The sequence below is a fragment of the Odontesthes bonariensis genome, chromosome 17, assembly GCF_027942865.1.
Source record: "Odontesthes bonariensis isolate fOdoBon6 chromosome 17, fOdoBon6.hap1, whole genome shotgun sequence".
NCBI lineage: Eukaryota > Metazoa > Chordata > Actinopteri > Atheriniformes > Atherinopsidae > Odontesthes > Odontesthes bonariensis.
The window spans coordinates 11,005,476-11,022,213 of NC_134522.1; the positions used below are offsets into that span (position 1 = coordinate 11,005,476).

At 44.9% G+C, this 16,738-nt stretch overlaps 1 protein-coding gene across 4 annotated transcripts in view; it reads left to right on the plus strand.

Moving 5' to 3' along the window:
• Positions 1–16,738, plus strand: part of LOC142366141 (rho guanine nucleotide exchange factor TIAM2-like) — a 111,360-nt gene that overhangs the window by 61,839 nt on the left and 32,783 nt on the right. For 2 of the 4 annotated variants that reach the window (XM_075447949.1, XM_075447948.1), the window contains exons 2-7: positions 6,514–6,580; positions 7,324–8,505; positions 11,103–11,547; positions 12,023–12,195; positions 13,013–13,237; positions 16,505–16,690. In XM_075447949.1, the coding sequence (XP_075304064.1) occupies positions 7,330–8,505; positions 11,103–11,547; positions 12,023–12,195; positions 13,013–13,237; positions 16,505–16,690 (2,205 nt within the window). In that variant the 5' untranslated portion in view covers positions 6,514–6,580; positions 7,324–7,329. Of the gene's footprint in view, positions 1–2,714; positions 2,893–6,513; positions 6,586–7,323; positions 8,506–11,102; positions 11,548–12,022; positions 12,196–13,012; positions 13,238–16,504; positions 16,691–16,738 lie in introns of those variants that run through there. The other 2 variants (XM_075447950.1, XM_075447952.1) reach the window with 2 other exon arrangements.

Sequence of the window (16,738 nt, forward strand, 5' to 3'; positions counted from 1 at the left end):
AAATTGCTGCCGACCGGAGTCCCCTGTGAGCCCTGCGATAATCAATGGCATCAAACCATAAACGGCCTCCAGCCACCAGAATGGCTCCATTATGCTGTTTATGAGCGAGATGTGAAATATTACCAAGCTGGCTGAAAACTCATATTTCTCCCTCCGACTCTCGTCCTCCTCCCTGTTTGTCAGAACGCTCCAATGAGCAGCACTCCACCAGTGCGTTTTTCACCAGAGATGGATACTCACAAGTAATCAGCCTCAGATTAAATGTGACATGATAAATGTGTTTTACATAAAAAGAATCATTTACTTGGAAGGTTAAGGCGTCTGCCACGCCACTTTAATGGGATGGATGCCTCACTGTAGTTACTTAAAAAACCTATGAGTAACTGTGCAGTCACTAAATTGGGTGCCTGCACAGCTGCCTTCCATTTAGTTGGGATGAAAATAAAGCACATTTCTATTCGATGTGGTCAGCATCTAAAGTTATGGCGATGGCTTGTTTTTCTGCCCTCTTATATTGAAAGTCTCTTAAATATCATTTACAAAAATCAGTGAAGTTATCTCTGATCGTCCAGGTTAGGAAGAAAATATTTCCATTTAAATGTGAACCTTTTTGAATAAGAAGGTATATTTTATGTGTTAAATCCTCCCATTCATCTCTTTATCTATCCACCTTTAGCTGCTGGTTTAGGTCCTCTTTAATTATTAATTCATAGATGTAAATATATTCATGCGCTGAGAGCTATTTAAGGTGCATTCAATGCGATTAAACCCGATTGGACATCCTCAAACCATTTTGAAACCATGTCAAACCGGCTCATAAAGCAGGTTTTACGTCTTGTGCTTGGGTCGGTTTTATTGTTGCATTAATCTTAAATTGGAGCAGAGGAATTTCTTGTCGCACTTTTATCATTAAGCCAAGTGACTAAAGGCCATCGGGAGTTATGTAGACTGCAGTATCTGGAGGAATTCACTGTATTTCAAAACAATATTTTGATAACGTTCTCGAACCCTGCGTCATCACACAGATACACACAGGAATTGCACACATTATTTTCCCCGTGTCAAAGCACTTTAGATACGCTTTCCTTGCATTCTTCCCCGCATTTCATTCAAGTTCTGCTCCTGGGGAAGACGCAGCAATGGGCACGAGTCTGACTTATCAGTATTTGCTTGTATTATTTCATTATTCAGTCCAGTGTGACCTTCAGCTTCCTTTTTGCAACTTCTGCATCTATTTAGAGGTTAGAAGATGTGAATAAAAATTACTTTGAGTTGTGCGCATGAGTCATGCGCCCAGAGCTCCGTAGAGGGATTTAATTCGGCTCTGGAGAGTTGAGCTTATTGGAGCCTTAATTGATCATAATTAGGGGTCAGACAATTTGGCCGGGTGGAATTAGGCCCAGCACCTGCTCTGTATGCTCCTCCCTGCTTTCTCTCCTCCTCAGTGCCTCACTCTTTTCATGTCACTGTCTTTCCAGGCGTGGCGTTGACCAAACTTAGCTGCCTGCATCTATAGGCGGACAAAAGCCTTTGAGAGGATCTGAGACTAAGCCACGGGGACTATTGTGTTGTTGACAATGTTGTGCAGCCCTGGTGGATGCTGCTCGTATTGTGTCCCTGAGCTGATGTCTCTATGTCAAGCAGCAGGCTGATGGAAGGTTATTCCACAGCTGCTCATACAGCGTGACATGGACATGACTTTGAATAGCTATTCAGACCAGGATGATTTTCTAGGGAAGAACCCAATTGAGCATTCTAGGTAATAGGCCATATGCTGTAATGTTTTTCACTTAAGGATTGATGTGATGTGTTCCTGAACTCCAGTAGTACTCTGAGGTTCTGGGATGTAAACAGCTGGCTTCCGAGCAGCTTTTGGAGCGGTTTCGTCCAGCTCTGGTGCTGTGTTGTGTTCTGCTGTGGCTTTTTGAACGGGTCCAGTTTGACTGTGCGACCACAGTAATGCGAACCATAGACAAATGGAGGCATGCATGTTTTTAGACCGACGGCGGTCTCAAGTTAGTCTCTGCTGGGATAAGACTTAGTCACAACACTTTCAGAATTCCTAATTCCAGGGAAGCTTCTGTCGCATTTCTTTGCGTTAATTGGCGGCTGATCAAAAATTGGCCCCTGTGGCGCCTCAGAAGCCATCAAACGGATTAGGCATGTCACTGACTCCTGTGTAATTTCCTCCCCCCCCTGCTCTTTTTCACCTCTCCTCACTCACTGAACTTTTTCTCCTTTTTCTCCTCCCGCACACACACATATACACACACTTTCTGTCTGCCCAGTTGCTGGCTGCCTCTCCTGCCTCCTCCTGGGGTCATTGTGGTATTTAGGGTCAGACAAGAGCTCCAGTCATTGCACCCTCCCCAGTGCCTCCCAGGGAAAGGCTGCAGTCATTACACGCCAACTTGTCTCGCCCAATCTCCTCAGACTGCTCTGAAAAAACCGCCTTGGCTGCAACAAACCCTGCATCTCCTCCTCCCAGCCAACGGAAAAGCTGGATGCTGGAAAAACAGGGCAGTTTACTTGTGGAGCCTTTTTTGCAGAGGATGTATGAGAGCTATAAAACATCTTTGCCTCTCTTTCTGAGAGGGCTCTTCTGTTGAGAACTTTTTTCCTCTTTGCTCTCTGGCTTTTCCTCTTGGCGCTCCGCTACCCAGAGTCACCCTGGGAGGATTGTGATTTGCTGCTCTTCCAACGCCGGGAGGGAGTTTCCACGTGTCCTCCAGTGTGTCTGGATGTGTGAGTCAGATGTGGTGTGTGCATGTTGCTTTAAGACTCAGCGAGCATTGGCAGGGAGAATCCACTTTGAGATTCAGAGAACACCAGCTAGATTTCTCCTTTGCAAGCTCTTCAAAGAGCTTTTAGATTAAAGCTGGGGCCACAGAGGTAAGACATGTTCTGGACTATGTGTTTTATTTCCCTCCCTTTGTTTCTCCTGTTTACTGGATGAAGAGGAGGCCAGGGTGAAGAGGTTTCACTGCTTCCTGTTGCTCAGATGCACAGGTGTGGGTTCCACTGCCAGTTTATTTGTGAGTGCTGTTTATTCCCTAGCTGTATGAGCTAGATATCGCTCTATATCATTCTATGGTCAGTGTCAGTGTGTAAGCCTTCAGCGTGTAGCCTTAAAGTGCAACGATGGGCAACGTGACCTTTCACAGTTCAAACTTTATCACTTCTGCCGATAGGTTTCATGGTTTTGAGCATTTTTCCTTGACTCACATTCATTAGAGAATAACTGCATTTGATAACCATACCATCTTGTCTAACTTATCTAAAATGTCTGGATGCCTGTACTGTGGGGAGCGCATAGTTTGAAAGTGTTTGGAAACATTTTCATTTAGTTGGCACCACTCAGGAGTGGCGGTGGCATACGTGTATAAATCTTTCTGAGGGCTGCCATGTCATATTTGGTCGGGAGCCAGACGCAGAGTTTCTGAACGTATAATGAAAAAGTCTGAAAGACACTTAACAAGCACTTTGATGGATGTTTGGTGGCTTTGGCTACATCCACCACACAATAATATCAGCTTGCAGTGAGTGATTCATGCACAGACATTTCTCCTCATAAGCAAACAACTGCGGGATACTTTAAATCTTGTTCATATGACAAAAGCTCAACAGGCGATGGACTGGTCTTTGGCTCCAGTAACACAATTTTCTGTTCTTCCTCACTTCCTGTTGCTGTTTGTGTACTGAAAGAAGTTGGGGATTGTTTAGCATCGGTTTGAACTGAAGCTTCAAGAGGGATGGTTTCGGCTTTCTGTTCCTTTCAGAGCTGGGTTGACGCAGCGCCAGAGAAAAAAGCGATAAGAGGCAAGTCCTGTAGGCTGTGATTTGACAGGAAGGCAGTGCGATTCAGTTAACAGTCCTCCAAAAACAAATGACCTCATAGCTCTGAGAGGGTAGTATTGTAATTCAAAAAGCATGAGATCTTGTTAATACCTTATTTCTTTTGCCACTCCCTTTTCCATTGTGATTTATTATTTCTTCCTTAAACCACGCATTAACTAGGCATTGTGCCAATATGATTGCTGTCTTTTGTGTTCTTTTGTGAAGCAACAGAAAAGTTCTAACAAGACTTCTGTATCTAGATTTCATGGCAGAGTGGGAAAGAAAAATTGCACTTACAGCGTCGTGATTTCACTGTGAGGCTTAGATCTCTGGGGAATTGTCTTGTTTCACACTGCTGTGTCAATGGTTTGTTCATCCTGCTGTGTTCATCGAGTTTAGAGTCGGAGACATGAGGGTCAGACTCGGCATGCCCAGGTGGATTTGTGAAATAGCTTGAGGTCTGTGGTTGGTGTTCAATAAATGCATGGTGGTCTTCATGAAGGAAGAAGACGGTGCGATCCTCAACACTTTGTGCACCTACTGTGTTTACACCACACCAAGGTGTGGCCCATTCCTTACCAGTATCCCAGACTGAAGACACACACGGTGTCAGACTAAACATGAAGTAGGAGTCACCCGGGGGCAGAGCTAGAAGAATGCCAGGTCATGGGGTGTGCTGGGGAGCACTGGGGTGGCAGTGGTCTCTCGGCCTTAGAGCAGATGGCCTGTAAGAAGGCGTTTTGAGAGGAAGGAGGGAGGGAGAGTTCAAGACCGGGAGCAGTGCTTTGCAGCTAAAAGGAAGACTTGTCTTGTTGTTCTCTCCAAACAGTCGCACAATACGCCAGTTGAGCTTGCAGCAGAAGGCGAACGTGTGTGTCTTAGGGTCTGTGTGTTGGCACGCCTTTGAGCCTTTCATACTCGCAGCCCTGCTTTGCCTGAATAAACTTTTCAGGAAAAGCATCAGTAGTGGCGTTTAAAGAAAGCAGTCACTGTGACAAGTTCGACAACCGGCTTTATGTTGACTCCCGGTGTTGTCAGCAGCTGCTTCCTCTGTCTTTTATTCATGAAACAGAATTGTTTAGTACTCTCCATTCACGAAGAGGCGTTTTGAAGCGTTTTGCCTTAACTTTTGTAGTCTCTGGATGTGAGAACGATATTCTTCTGCTTAACTTGGATCATTGCAAGGTGATGACATTGACAAAAGTCAGAAATTTAGTTTGAAAGTATGCCACGTTTCCCACAGGTCAATGGAGGGAGTGAAATGTTTAGCAATGGACCAGTCCAATGCAGTTGACCACATGTGCATAAAACTTTATCAGGAGTTCATATGCGCCGTGGCTCCAACATGACAAAGCTGAAAATGATTAACGCATTACTGCAGGTGGATTCGTCTCTTCTCGGTATGCTCAATTTCAGAGTGACGCAAGTGTTTAGTTCATCTCCTCATCAGCCCAGAGTGATGGTTCGAGTTCAGTACCAGACCTGCACATCTCCAGCCAAGTTTCTGCTGGACTATGAAATGCTAGTTTTTCATACATCTGCAGACGCACTGAATAATTTCATTGTGTGGCTCTTGTCGTGTTCTCCCTTTTCCAGGACCCCTCGCGCATACGGTTTTCAAGTCCCCTGGAATTTCCTACTTGAATTCACATATCAAACACACGCTTTAAAAAAAAAAAAAAAAAAAAAAAAAAAACATGAGTCAACACAAGTTAATCTGACCTCACAGTCTGGGTGCATCCAAGCAGAAGCAGTTAAAGAGTAAAGCTGCAGGTCACTTAATCCAGAGGGTTAGGGCTTTTGGCAGTGGGCTATTTGCACTGTAACCGTACACATGTGTTGCAAAGCTTAGTGAGGTTAGCACTATTCGAAAGCCCTCTTGAGTGCGAGCTGCATGCATGTAGGTGGATTACATTACACACACGACAGTCACACTGCCTCAAGAAGCCACAAGACTCCTGGTGCCTCCACAAACGGCACTCTTCAGCGCTTCCTTGCTCTGGGTCCTGCTCGCAGACAAATTTGGCGATGACGAGTGGAGGGGGAAAAAAAAAACGGAGCAGGCGCGGGTTCCAAGGTTTAAAAATAAACAGACGGGTAAAACTGTAGCCGCCTTTGAAAAACTTTTTCCCAAACCCGATGAAAGACGACGTCATTAACTTGTGCAGAGGTGGAAAAATGCCACATATGTTTGGTTTGAGGCTGATTCAGGAGAGCTAGCTTTCAAAGGGAGGAGTGGATTTTTAAACTGGTCGCCTTGTACAAAGAGAAAATATTATACTGTACTGCGGTGCCTCGTACAGTATAAAGCTTATTAGACTGGTCAAATAATTTGTGTTTGTTTTTAGACAAAATATTTTGTCTCTGGGGCATTTGCTTAATATTTTGCTGCGAAGCCCAGAAAAGTACCAGTTTTCTATTTATAATCTGATAACGAGATTCCTTTTTTATTTATTAATTTTTTTTATGTGTGTGTTCAACTATTAGACTGATTTATCTCTGTGAGAAAAAGATGATGCCAAACACTGTCCTGTGCAAAAAGAAACTAAAAAAAAAGCTGGGGATTAGGTTTGCTCTTTAATCAGCACACCTGTTATCAAGCATGGAGCTCATTACACAAAAGAAATTACAGTGTGGTGGAAAAAGACTAAGTCAACTTCTTCCTGTGTGTTTCAGGTGAGCCAGATGACGGAGGAATGAAGCGCATTTAGAAGCTCCACTCTGAGAAGAGACTTTCAGAGAGGTGAGCATTCAAGTCCAGACATTGTTAGTGATTGTTCTGACATATTTGTTGTTTTTTCACCATAGTATTCAAATAGCAATGGCTGTTACTGTGACTGTGCATAATGAGTTGCAGGACAATGCCACATGTTTTCAAAAGGTTTGTCTAAGTTCCCTAATCTGCTTGGTGAGCTATTTCAGAGACTGGAAGTCTGTTGAAGGTTTTAAACTGCGCTGGTTATGTAATCGCACCACAGCGGACGCAGCGACTGCCGCTTACTTGTGACGGTTTCCCAGCAGTTTATGTTCCACAGCCCTGGAATGAAATGTCCGTCTGGTCATGGTTCTCCGTATCTAACGTAAGAGTGTTGTGGACAGTCTGGAAGTGATATTTCAGTGTTCTAAGGATTGTCACACATAACAGCCATGACCACTTAAACCTTTTCATCTCACTTGAGTTTTCTGCTGAAAGAATGTCGTAAAATGAGAGGACTGGGGGGAGCAAACCTTACCCGTTAATCACCAGATGTAATTGAATTAGTTATTGCTATTCTCTTTGAAATGCTGATGGAAGATATTAGACCTGCTGCTGCTTCACTCTGTAAACAGCCATTTCATATTGAATTGTGTGTATGATGTGACTTAATATAATTAATTACTTTTTTTTTTTTTTAAATAAAGAAGTATCATGTCATAGCACATGTTAGATGATGATAAATAAAATTTTCCAGCTTTACCATGGTTTTGTTTTCTGTATTTTTCCAGGTCAGGATGGGAAATTCAGAGAGCCAGTACAGCATTGAGGGTCCAAAAAGCACAAGCTTAGTCCTCCCTGGGAAACAGAAGCCATATTCGTTGAAGCCCCGTTCAGCCAAAGATGACGTTCTGTCACCACATACATGGTGGAAAAACACTCCAGTTGGCTCAGGATACAAAGCCAGGTGTGTTGGCCGTGGCTGTCTGTCTCCTCCTAAAAGCAAACAACCTTACTCTGCCCAGCACTGTGACTATGTCTCCAAAGGAGCCAGGGGCAGCCCAAGTGAGAACCGCTGGCATCGGTCCCCTGGATGTGGCATACGAAGGCGGCATGTGTCGGATGCCTATGAAGAGAATCCGTATGCCACTGAGCCCAATGGGCAGGGACTGAATGGACATGGTGACGAGCACGAGGTTTTAGAAGAACAAAGTAGTCCAAGGGTGGTGATCAAGAAGGATGGTACCCTCAGGGTGGAGTTCACCAACACCTCAGGGAGCCCCCTCATCTTGGATGAGGCCTCAGGTCCTGTTCAGCTCCTCAAATTCTCTCCCAATATGGAGTCTGCTTCCACTCCCAGCCTGCCTGGTTCCAGTGGTAGTAGGCAGGATGACCACCGCAGTGGTGCACCACCAGCCTCTACCTCCTCCACGGCCAGAACCAGCAAGGGAAGCTCACTGAGTTCTGAGGGCTCCTGGTATGACTCCCCCTGGGGACCCAGCACAGAGCTCTGTGAGCAGGACCAGCCTTGCTCTGCCAGTAGAACATTGGTGCACTCCCCCATCCATCAACTTGAATCCTTTGCCGAGCAGTCGTCTCCAGTGACCATCACAGATCTTTACAGGAACTCCACAATGGCTGCTACTTTTCCCACAGCGAGGGACTTGTCCTCCCAGTTACAGGAGCAACCACCGAGCCAGAGGCCACACCGAGCCTCCTTTGCTGCTGTGCTGGATGCTCCTTTGGAGGAGGAATGCACAGAACCCTGCCAATACTCCTCGTACACCCTGCCATGCCGCAGGCCCAAAGCCCACACCATTACTGAGGACATGGATCGGTACCAAGACCAGGCACAGCACCAGGACCAGGCTGGGCACGAATTTGGCTTCCAAAAAAAAGGCTCTATCAAAAACCGCATGAGACGCTTCAGTGACTGGACAGGCAGCCTCAGCCGTAAGAAGAGGAAGTCTCAGGTGAGTTTACTGACAGTGCTCACACTGGGATCTTCTTTATACAAAATGTAAAACAATAGGTTGCATAGATATAGTGTTTGGAGTGATCCTGTCACCCATGGCCACTCCTCGGTTTTAGCTTCCATAGCTTCTCTATAGCTAGCCCTAGACAGGGAGGGCATAGGTAACAACTAAACACAGACAGTTCCCTGTCTGGCCAGGTTTATATTATTTAGAGCCACAGCGGTTGTCCTGGCATGGCTGGGAACCAACCGCCGTCCTCTGGTCCTTTAGCACCACAACACCAGCTGTCTGAGGACAGGGCACAGTAGGGTGGGACGAAATGAAATTTGTAGGACAGCCGGCGATGGGTCTTGTTGTTTTGTGAGGATGGAACGAGAATGGGAGTGAGTTCTGATACAAAGCAAGACATGGGCGATCCTCAGAAGCAGAGTCAGGGAGTGAAAATCGGATGCCATGATGACATTTTCTGGGTGCGTAAGCCTGAAATATTGTTGCATTCTGCTTGTGATTGATTGTGCGGTTAGTATTGCATGTAAGAGGTTTAAGCTCGTTTGTGTACATGTAGGCTATGTCGGTCTGACTGAATGCTTTTCCCGGATTTCTGATCAGAAGATCACATTTTTGTGCAAACGTTTTATATGTTTCCGCAAAATGATCTCAGAGAAAAGTGCAGAGTAATTTTGATTTAGTGGCTTGATGACGGATGATGACAGAAATGGGTCATGCAAGGTTTTAGAAATAAATACAGCTTGTCTGCATGCTGCTTGCACTTGTTTTTAAAAAGTCATGTGACTTTGTTGGACAAACAAAGTCTGCATTCTTAGAAGCTTAAATTTGGCATAAAACATTTGTTTAAACTGAGTCTGAACCCACCTCCCTCTCTGTGTCTTTGAGGCTGAAAAGCAATTGTTTCTGCATAAATTCATTTAGCTCTGCCTTGTCAAAGTTTAAAGAATGCTGTTTGGGTGCTGCCAAGAGGATAGCTGTAAGCCTGTCTCTGTGGAGCGAAACTAAATCCTCGCTGAAGATTTAACCCCACCCTCCTCTAATGTTAATGAATGACTTATGGTTGTTGTGTGCAGATTTGCTGGGCTCCTCTCACGTTCCTTAGAAAGTAAATCTGCTAATAGGGATTTGTGCTCAGTCACTCGAGTCTTGCAGCAAAACAAAAGACAAAATGGAACAATTACAGTATTCAGAGAGCATTTTCTTCTGTGCTGGTTTAAGTATTTGTGAGCCTCTTTTTGTGTTCAAACAGCAGATAATCTTAAATGAAATATCCGACATATTCTGCACCTGACCCTGCAGTTGCAAATGCCTGTTGAACTTGCGTTCCCTCCTAAATCCCTTGCTGTGATTTATGTCCATGTGTGGTGCTTAACTAGTTTGTGGGGCATGCTTGGATCTATAGATTTATAGATAAAACATTTTTTCTTAGTTAAGAAATAAAGTTGGCGTAAGGCTAAAGAAAAATAGTCTATTGTATTTATTCCAAGTGGGGATTTAGTTGTGGAGATAAATGCTTACATTTTTACTTGACTCACTTGGGGGCAATTCAGGCTCTTGTCTCTTGTCTCTCTTTTGAGATGACTGATGAGGCTTGCAAAAAGTCGTGGGGCTGAGTTTCCTCCTTCCTTCAGGGAGCGTTTTGTTGCGCAGTGCTGGTCACAGTGCTCCTTTCAACAGGTCAACCGAAATCGGGAGCACCTCCAGCGCTGGTTCCCCTCCACCTGAACTTTTGGATTTAAAGGTCAAACTGTGACCCTGATGCCAAAGACCATGGACCTGCTTATAACGAAAAGCAGCTGCATAGGGAAGGGGTGAGGGGGGGAAAGGGAAAAGCTGGGCTGAGTTGGCTGAAGGAAACAAGGGAAAGTTTTGGAAAGACCCGTTCTCTGCACAGCGTACGTTTTACTACAGCTTTACTGTATTTCTTAAACGTCAAACAAAGGTTGTTCTGAAAGGAACACAGAGTTCGCTGCTGCTCTGGAAATGTAAGATGAGCTCTGTGCTATCTTGTCACAGGATGAGAGATGGAACGTTTAATCAAATATGCAAAAAGGGACAGCAGAAACGGCAATGGATTACGATGGAAAAGACATGAACCGAGCCGAGTGAAACACGCGAACAGAATAAAAGATGCCGAATGAGCTCTGCCATGACGGCGCATACTGTGCGTCTGCGTGTTGAGAGTGCTTCACTCGGCTGCCAGCGGCAGAATCGATGCTGCAATCTATTCAAGTGTAGGTAGGGCTGTCATTAGGGATGAAAGGGTGCAATTCCATCAAGTGTTCATTTGGGGAATTGGGAAGCCACATCAGACCTGAAATGACGTGAAATTGTCTGAGCCGGGAGGGCTCCAACCTCCCAGGTGTCATCACAGGAGATTTGTCCCACTTTTTCAACTCTGTGAAAAATGTAGAGACTTTGAAGTAGGTTCGAGGGGTTTGACTAGATTTATAAAAAGTTGCCTCAGGGCTAATTGAATTCTGTCCCAGTGTAAACTTCTAGGAGCTTACCTTATATACAGAAGTCTGAACATAGATCCTCTGTGCTTCTGATTGACATCTGTCACACTGCCTGTGCCTCCCCAGGAGATGAGGTACAAGGACCTGAGCGATGCCTTTGACAGTGGGGTTGATGGCCTGACTGCAGACACCAGCTCCCCCTCCCAAGTCTCCAGCCTCCTCTGGTTCCCCGGAGCCTCGAGGGCCCAGTCTTCTGGAGCCATTCACCAAACAACCAACGATGCCCTCCGCCAGAACATCTATGAGAACTTCATGAGGGAGCTGGAGACGGGCACCGGACAGGCAGGAGCGGAAAGAAGAGACCCTTCCACCGGCACAGAGGAGGGCGATAGCAGCAGCGAGTCGGCCGAAGGCTCCTTAGAGCAGCTGGATCTTCTGTTTGAGAAGGAGCAGGGGGTAGTCAGGCGGGCCGGCTGGCTCTCCTTTAAACCCCTCGTCACCCTGCACAAGGACAGAAAGCTGGAGTTGGTGACTCGCCGGAAGTGGAAGCAGTACTGGGTGACCCTGAAAGGTAAGCTTGAATCTCATCTCTTTGAAACTAAGCTTAAGACCTGACGTGTGGTTTTAAAATAATTCACAGGTGAAGTAGATTAGCAGATAGGTTCCTGTTTATTCTCAGGGTTTTACTTTTGTTCTTGACACAGTTGACATTTAGGGACTTCCTTCTCTAAATGCTTTCTGAGAATTATGTTGTTTCTGACCATAATGATACAGTAAAGCCACCAAATGAATGTGGTTCTGCTTTTTTGACACTTTTTACTGCCGTTTGACAGTCTTCTCATTTTTTACATTCCACGTAGGCTTTTGGGAGTTGCTCTAACTTTTTATATTTTTGCTGGGAAAAGACCAGGCCTGTTGAAGTTTATCTCTCCGATGTTCTTTTGCGTCTTTTACAGAAACTGACATGCAGCTCACTCTCTGCCATCTTTCACTTGTTTACATTTGAATCCATCTCTCTTTTTTCCTGTGTCGTCCTCCTTTTCCAGGATGTACGCTACTGTTCTTTGAAACTTATGGAAAAGGATCTCCGGAGCAGGAGCTGTCACCCCGCTACGCCCTCCTGGCCGAGGACAGCATCGTCCAGGCTGTTCCCGAACACCCCAAGAGGGAAAATGTGTTCTGCCTGAGCAACTCATTTGGAGACGTCTACCTCTTCCAGGTGAAGCACGTCTGCTGGCACACTGCTCCTCTCTGGTCATTGTTCTGGAGTCTGTCGCTCACCACTGGCAAAATCATAAAAAATCATTTTATTATACAGCACTGAGATGCAGACACAACAGCATTTTGCATGTAGTTGTAGTAAGGAGATGAATTGCAGCATAAACATTTCTGGATTACTTTCCCTGGACTTCCACATCTGTGGAACCTGGAGGCAAAGCACACAAACTCTCCAGCAAAGGGGCTTGAAAGCGCATGCTTATCGTGCGTACTGACCTACATATTCCTGCAAAATTCATACCCTGGTGATGTCTCTTTCCACGTTGCCTCCTCCTCCAGTGCGCTGTTGTAGTGTTCAGCTTTACATCGAATAAAATACCTGTGTGTGGAGCTGACATATCCCCAGAAGAAAGCAATGAGAATGAGGTCTTTAACATGAAGGCAGCCTGGGTTTCATCAGTTTGTTTCCACTCACATGGCCCATTGAGCATGATTCATTGTCACTTAAAAGGAAGTCCAACTGAATTCTCAACCAAAATATTGCAACAGTGTTAACGGCTATAATCATGAAATGGCTTTACAGAAGAAATGCATGTTCATGCTCTCTTACAGAGGCACTGTTAATCAAGTTGTCTTTTATTGATCCAGCCCAGCCCAGCTCAATGGTCTTTTTGTAATAATGCATGGCAGAATAATAAAACGGAAGTGCACTGGCCGTCCTAAGAGATTTTCTCTGGCGTAAGATCTCGGAATACAGATGCTAAATTGAATACCGGCCTTGCTACTCCATCACATCCTTGACTCTCTTTACCCTTCAGGCCAGCAACCAGACTGACCTGGAAAACTGGGTGACAGCCATCCACTCTGCCAGTGCTTCGCTGCTGGCCAAGCGCCAGGGGAAGGAGGACACGGTGCGTCTGCTGCGGAGCCAGGTCCGCGGCCTGCTGCAAAAGATCGACATGGACGGGAAGATGAAGAAGATGGCTGAGCTGCAGCTGACCGTAGTCAACGACCCCAAAAACCGCAAGGCTATTGAGAATCAGGTGAGGATGACATGGACGGTAAAAACATTAGCTGAACCGAGCATGTTGGAGGGCTTGTGGTGCAGTGTGTGCTGAATGTTAAAAGTACTCTGCGTGCAGTTATTCCACATCATGTTTGTAGCAACCACATCGTGTGCCCTACTTAATTTTTCTGAATTGGTGACTGCGGTGACAAGCCGGTGCTTTATTTCTGTCTGTGGGTGGGTGAAATGGCCTAAATGCATCAGTCCCCAAATGCATCGTGAGGGGCCCAGGGGAGCAGCTCGTTCCCCGAGCATCAGATTGGGATTCCAGATGTTTCCTGGTAATGGGCTCTCAACATGCATTATCCTATTCCTCCTCCTCGTCAGGCCTGGGGGGAGAATCCAAAGCACTCAGCGCTGTGTTGTAGCCTACATACAGCAGATTACAGAGGGGCAGAAAAAGACCTATAACTTAGCTGGAGCACAAATACTTTCACGAGAAATTAGTGCTAGTTTCACAATGTGGCAAAAACCAACTTTATTTTGTACCTGCATCTCAGGTGGTCAATGACTTAAAGTGCCTCTCAAAGGGAATTCATAGTTTCTACATCTTTGTTGCCACGAGGGACGGCATTTCATGAGCTACTCTTTGAGTATTTGTACTTGTTGAAATGCTCCCAGAGTGGAGATGATGAATGCTGGAAAACTCACTGCAGCAATGGCCAAATGGAGATGTCACTGCCTGACTGCCACACTGACTGCGCTCTTGTGTCTGTTTCCAATTAGCCGGCATGCCACCTCAGAGAGACAGACGGGGTTGGAGTGATAGGGTCAGAAGTGGTATGGGACAGCACTCTGATACAGGCGCCTTGAGGCTGATGATAGATTTAAGGTTTTGGTGGGGTTGTCTAGCACCAGCAGGGCACTACTTTGATGTCCCTGCCTACCCCCACCCTTCGTCTACTGAAATTAGTGCCAGTAGACCTTGTTTGAAGTCTGCCATTGCCCCCTTTCATACACGCAAGCTCACGTTAACACACACACACACACACACACGCACTGTGATCAAGTTGCATTGAAAGACTTATCATGCATTAGAGCTTTTACAGAGAGCAAGGGGCAGATGTTGAAGGGGGTGAAATAAGAAAAGATGAGAATCTGTTTAAAGAAAGGCTTTTGCTGAGCTTAATGGCTCTAAAATGGATGTAAATAAGTTTTGCACGCAGGCCAGATGGGCCTAAACATGCCTCTCTTTTCACTGAGGTTGTTTGATGATTTCACTGCACTGATTCAATCCTGCATCAACGCTTGATGCACAAAGAAAAAGACTTAAGTGTTTCTCACCGTTTCACCCCTTGCTTGAATCATCGAATCAAATTTTACTCGCAGGACTATTTTAGTTCAAGGCTCAGATATTTGACTGTTGACACACTGTATTCAAGGAATTTGTGCCATGTATTTACACAGAATGGATTTTCCCAAAGCACTAACTCCTGTAAATTTGTATTTGCTTTTAGGGAAGGAGCTTCTCTGATGTAGTCAATCCCTCATCTTCTAACGTCATCTTCAAACTACTCACTGGAGTTTTATTTAATTAAAATAATAGCTGGATAAAACAAAAAAAGGGAACAAAACCAAAAAAAAAAGCGTTTGTTTCCTCATGTCAGAAGATTTAGGGTCTTTAAGGTGAAGTAACACCAAAATCTGGACCAAGCAGAGGGACCATTTGACAAAATGTCGTCTTTCTCATGAAGTAATGAAAACACAACCTCCAAAACCTCTAAATTTCTTTAGGAAATAAATCACTTTTGTCCTAAGCGTGCACATGCTATAGTCTGTTTGAAACCAGTCCTGTTCAAATTAGAATACTTACCATTTAGCTGTAAGAAGTGCTGTGTTAAATATGACTTTATATCCCTTTTTTTTTTTTTTTTCATTCCATCAGTCACACATATTCTTCTGTAGTACAAACTCATTGCTGCTAATTAGTGTCCCGGTTTCTAAAACTCTTTAATTTTGCTGACATGTGGCCACAAGTAACAATTGCAGGATGATGCTAAGACACAAGGAAGAAAAGTCATCAATTTAGCAAAGTGACAAAGTGATGATTGATATATAGATTTAACTTACCAGCTTCTGTAAGGCCCTGCTTTAGCTGAATGAAGTGAGTAAGTGTACAGCTTTATTGCTTATGAAGTATTTATTTGTATGAGTAGAAATGCAACACTGGTTCTTTCAAAATTGGCTTCGAGGCAAAGCATTTATGCCTCTGTAATAAGCAATTCTTTAAATGAATGTGGGTTTTAAGTCTTCTTTGTGTACAAGCTTACGCAAAATAGAGAGCCTAATTTCCTGAAAATCATTAGAGAAACAACATGGGCAAAGGAGTAACCCTGTACATATTGGTGCAGATCTGGCTCATCGTAAAATTGTGAGATTTTTGGCAGTGGATTTCTCACTCTGAGTGACCCCTCTCCTAATTAAATTCTCCAGTTGAACAGTTAATTATCAAGCCAAATGAAGTGTATTTTTAACAAAGAATGCACATTCCAGAGAACTCTCATAATGGTTAAAGTCAATGGGAATCTCTGAACGTTTTTGACTCGAGGCTTGTTAACTGAGGCCACCTGCAGTGACATGCATAGTTTTTCACAGAGTCTATTGGTCCCACAGTAATTTCTCTGCAAGGTCTTTTGTTTAAGATGTTTGTTTAGGATGTTCATAAAACGTAACGGTTTGTTCCTAATCCCAAAGAATGCAGTCAATGTGAACGAAACCTAATGGGACAACGCCATAGGGTGCGTTACTGTAAGTGGACTCACCATACAGACCAGACCTATTAAAGTCAGTTGTTATGGAGGGTTGTTTAACTTGAGTGTAGCCATTAAAGCCAGTCTCCAGCCAACAAAATAAGCACTTTCTTATAGCTTACATAGTGCAAACGGGGAGAGGGGAAAGCAACTGTAAAAGTGGGAGAGAGTGGAAGTTTGACGGGTGGTCTGCTCAACATCACTGGCCTCTCAGGACCTGCTTAAAAAAATGTGCAATTTGATTACCACACATGCACATACGCTTCTCTGCTAGATATGCAGTCATCTTTCACTATCAAACCTCCACTAAGTTATGCCCTTGCTCTCACCCAACATCTGTAAGCAATTGCAGCATGAATGAAAGCACTCGCCTGACCCTGGATCTCCTCCTTTTATTCCCAACCACCCTCCTCCTCCATGTAGCCCCCCACCCCCCCAAACACAAATTAATTTAAACCAAGTCTGACAATTTATTATTCTTTCTCCTCCCTCAGATCCAGCAGTGGGAGCAGAACTTGGAGAAGTTCAACCTGGACCTGTTTCGGATGCGCTGCTACCTTGCCAGTCTACAGGGTGGAGAGCTGCCCAACCCAAAGAGCCTGCTAGCCATCGCCAGCCGTCCCACAAAAACCACCCTGGGCCGCCTGGGGATGTTTTCTGTCTCCTCCTTCCATGCTCTGGTAAGGAAGCTCGGGACAGACCCCGCAGAGAGCAGATGAATGACTCAA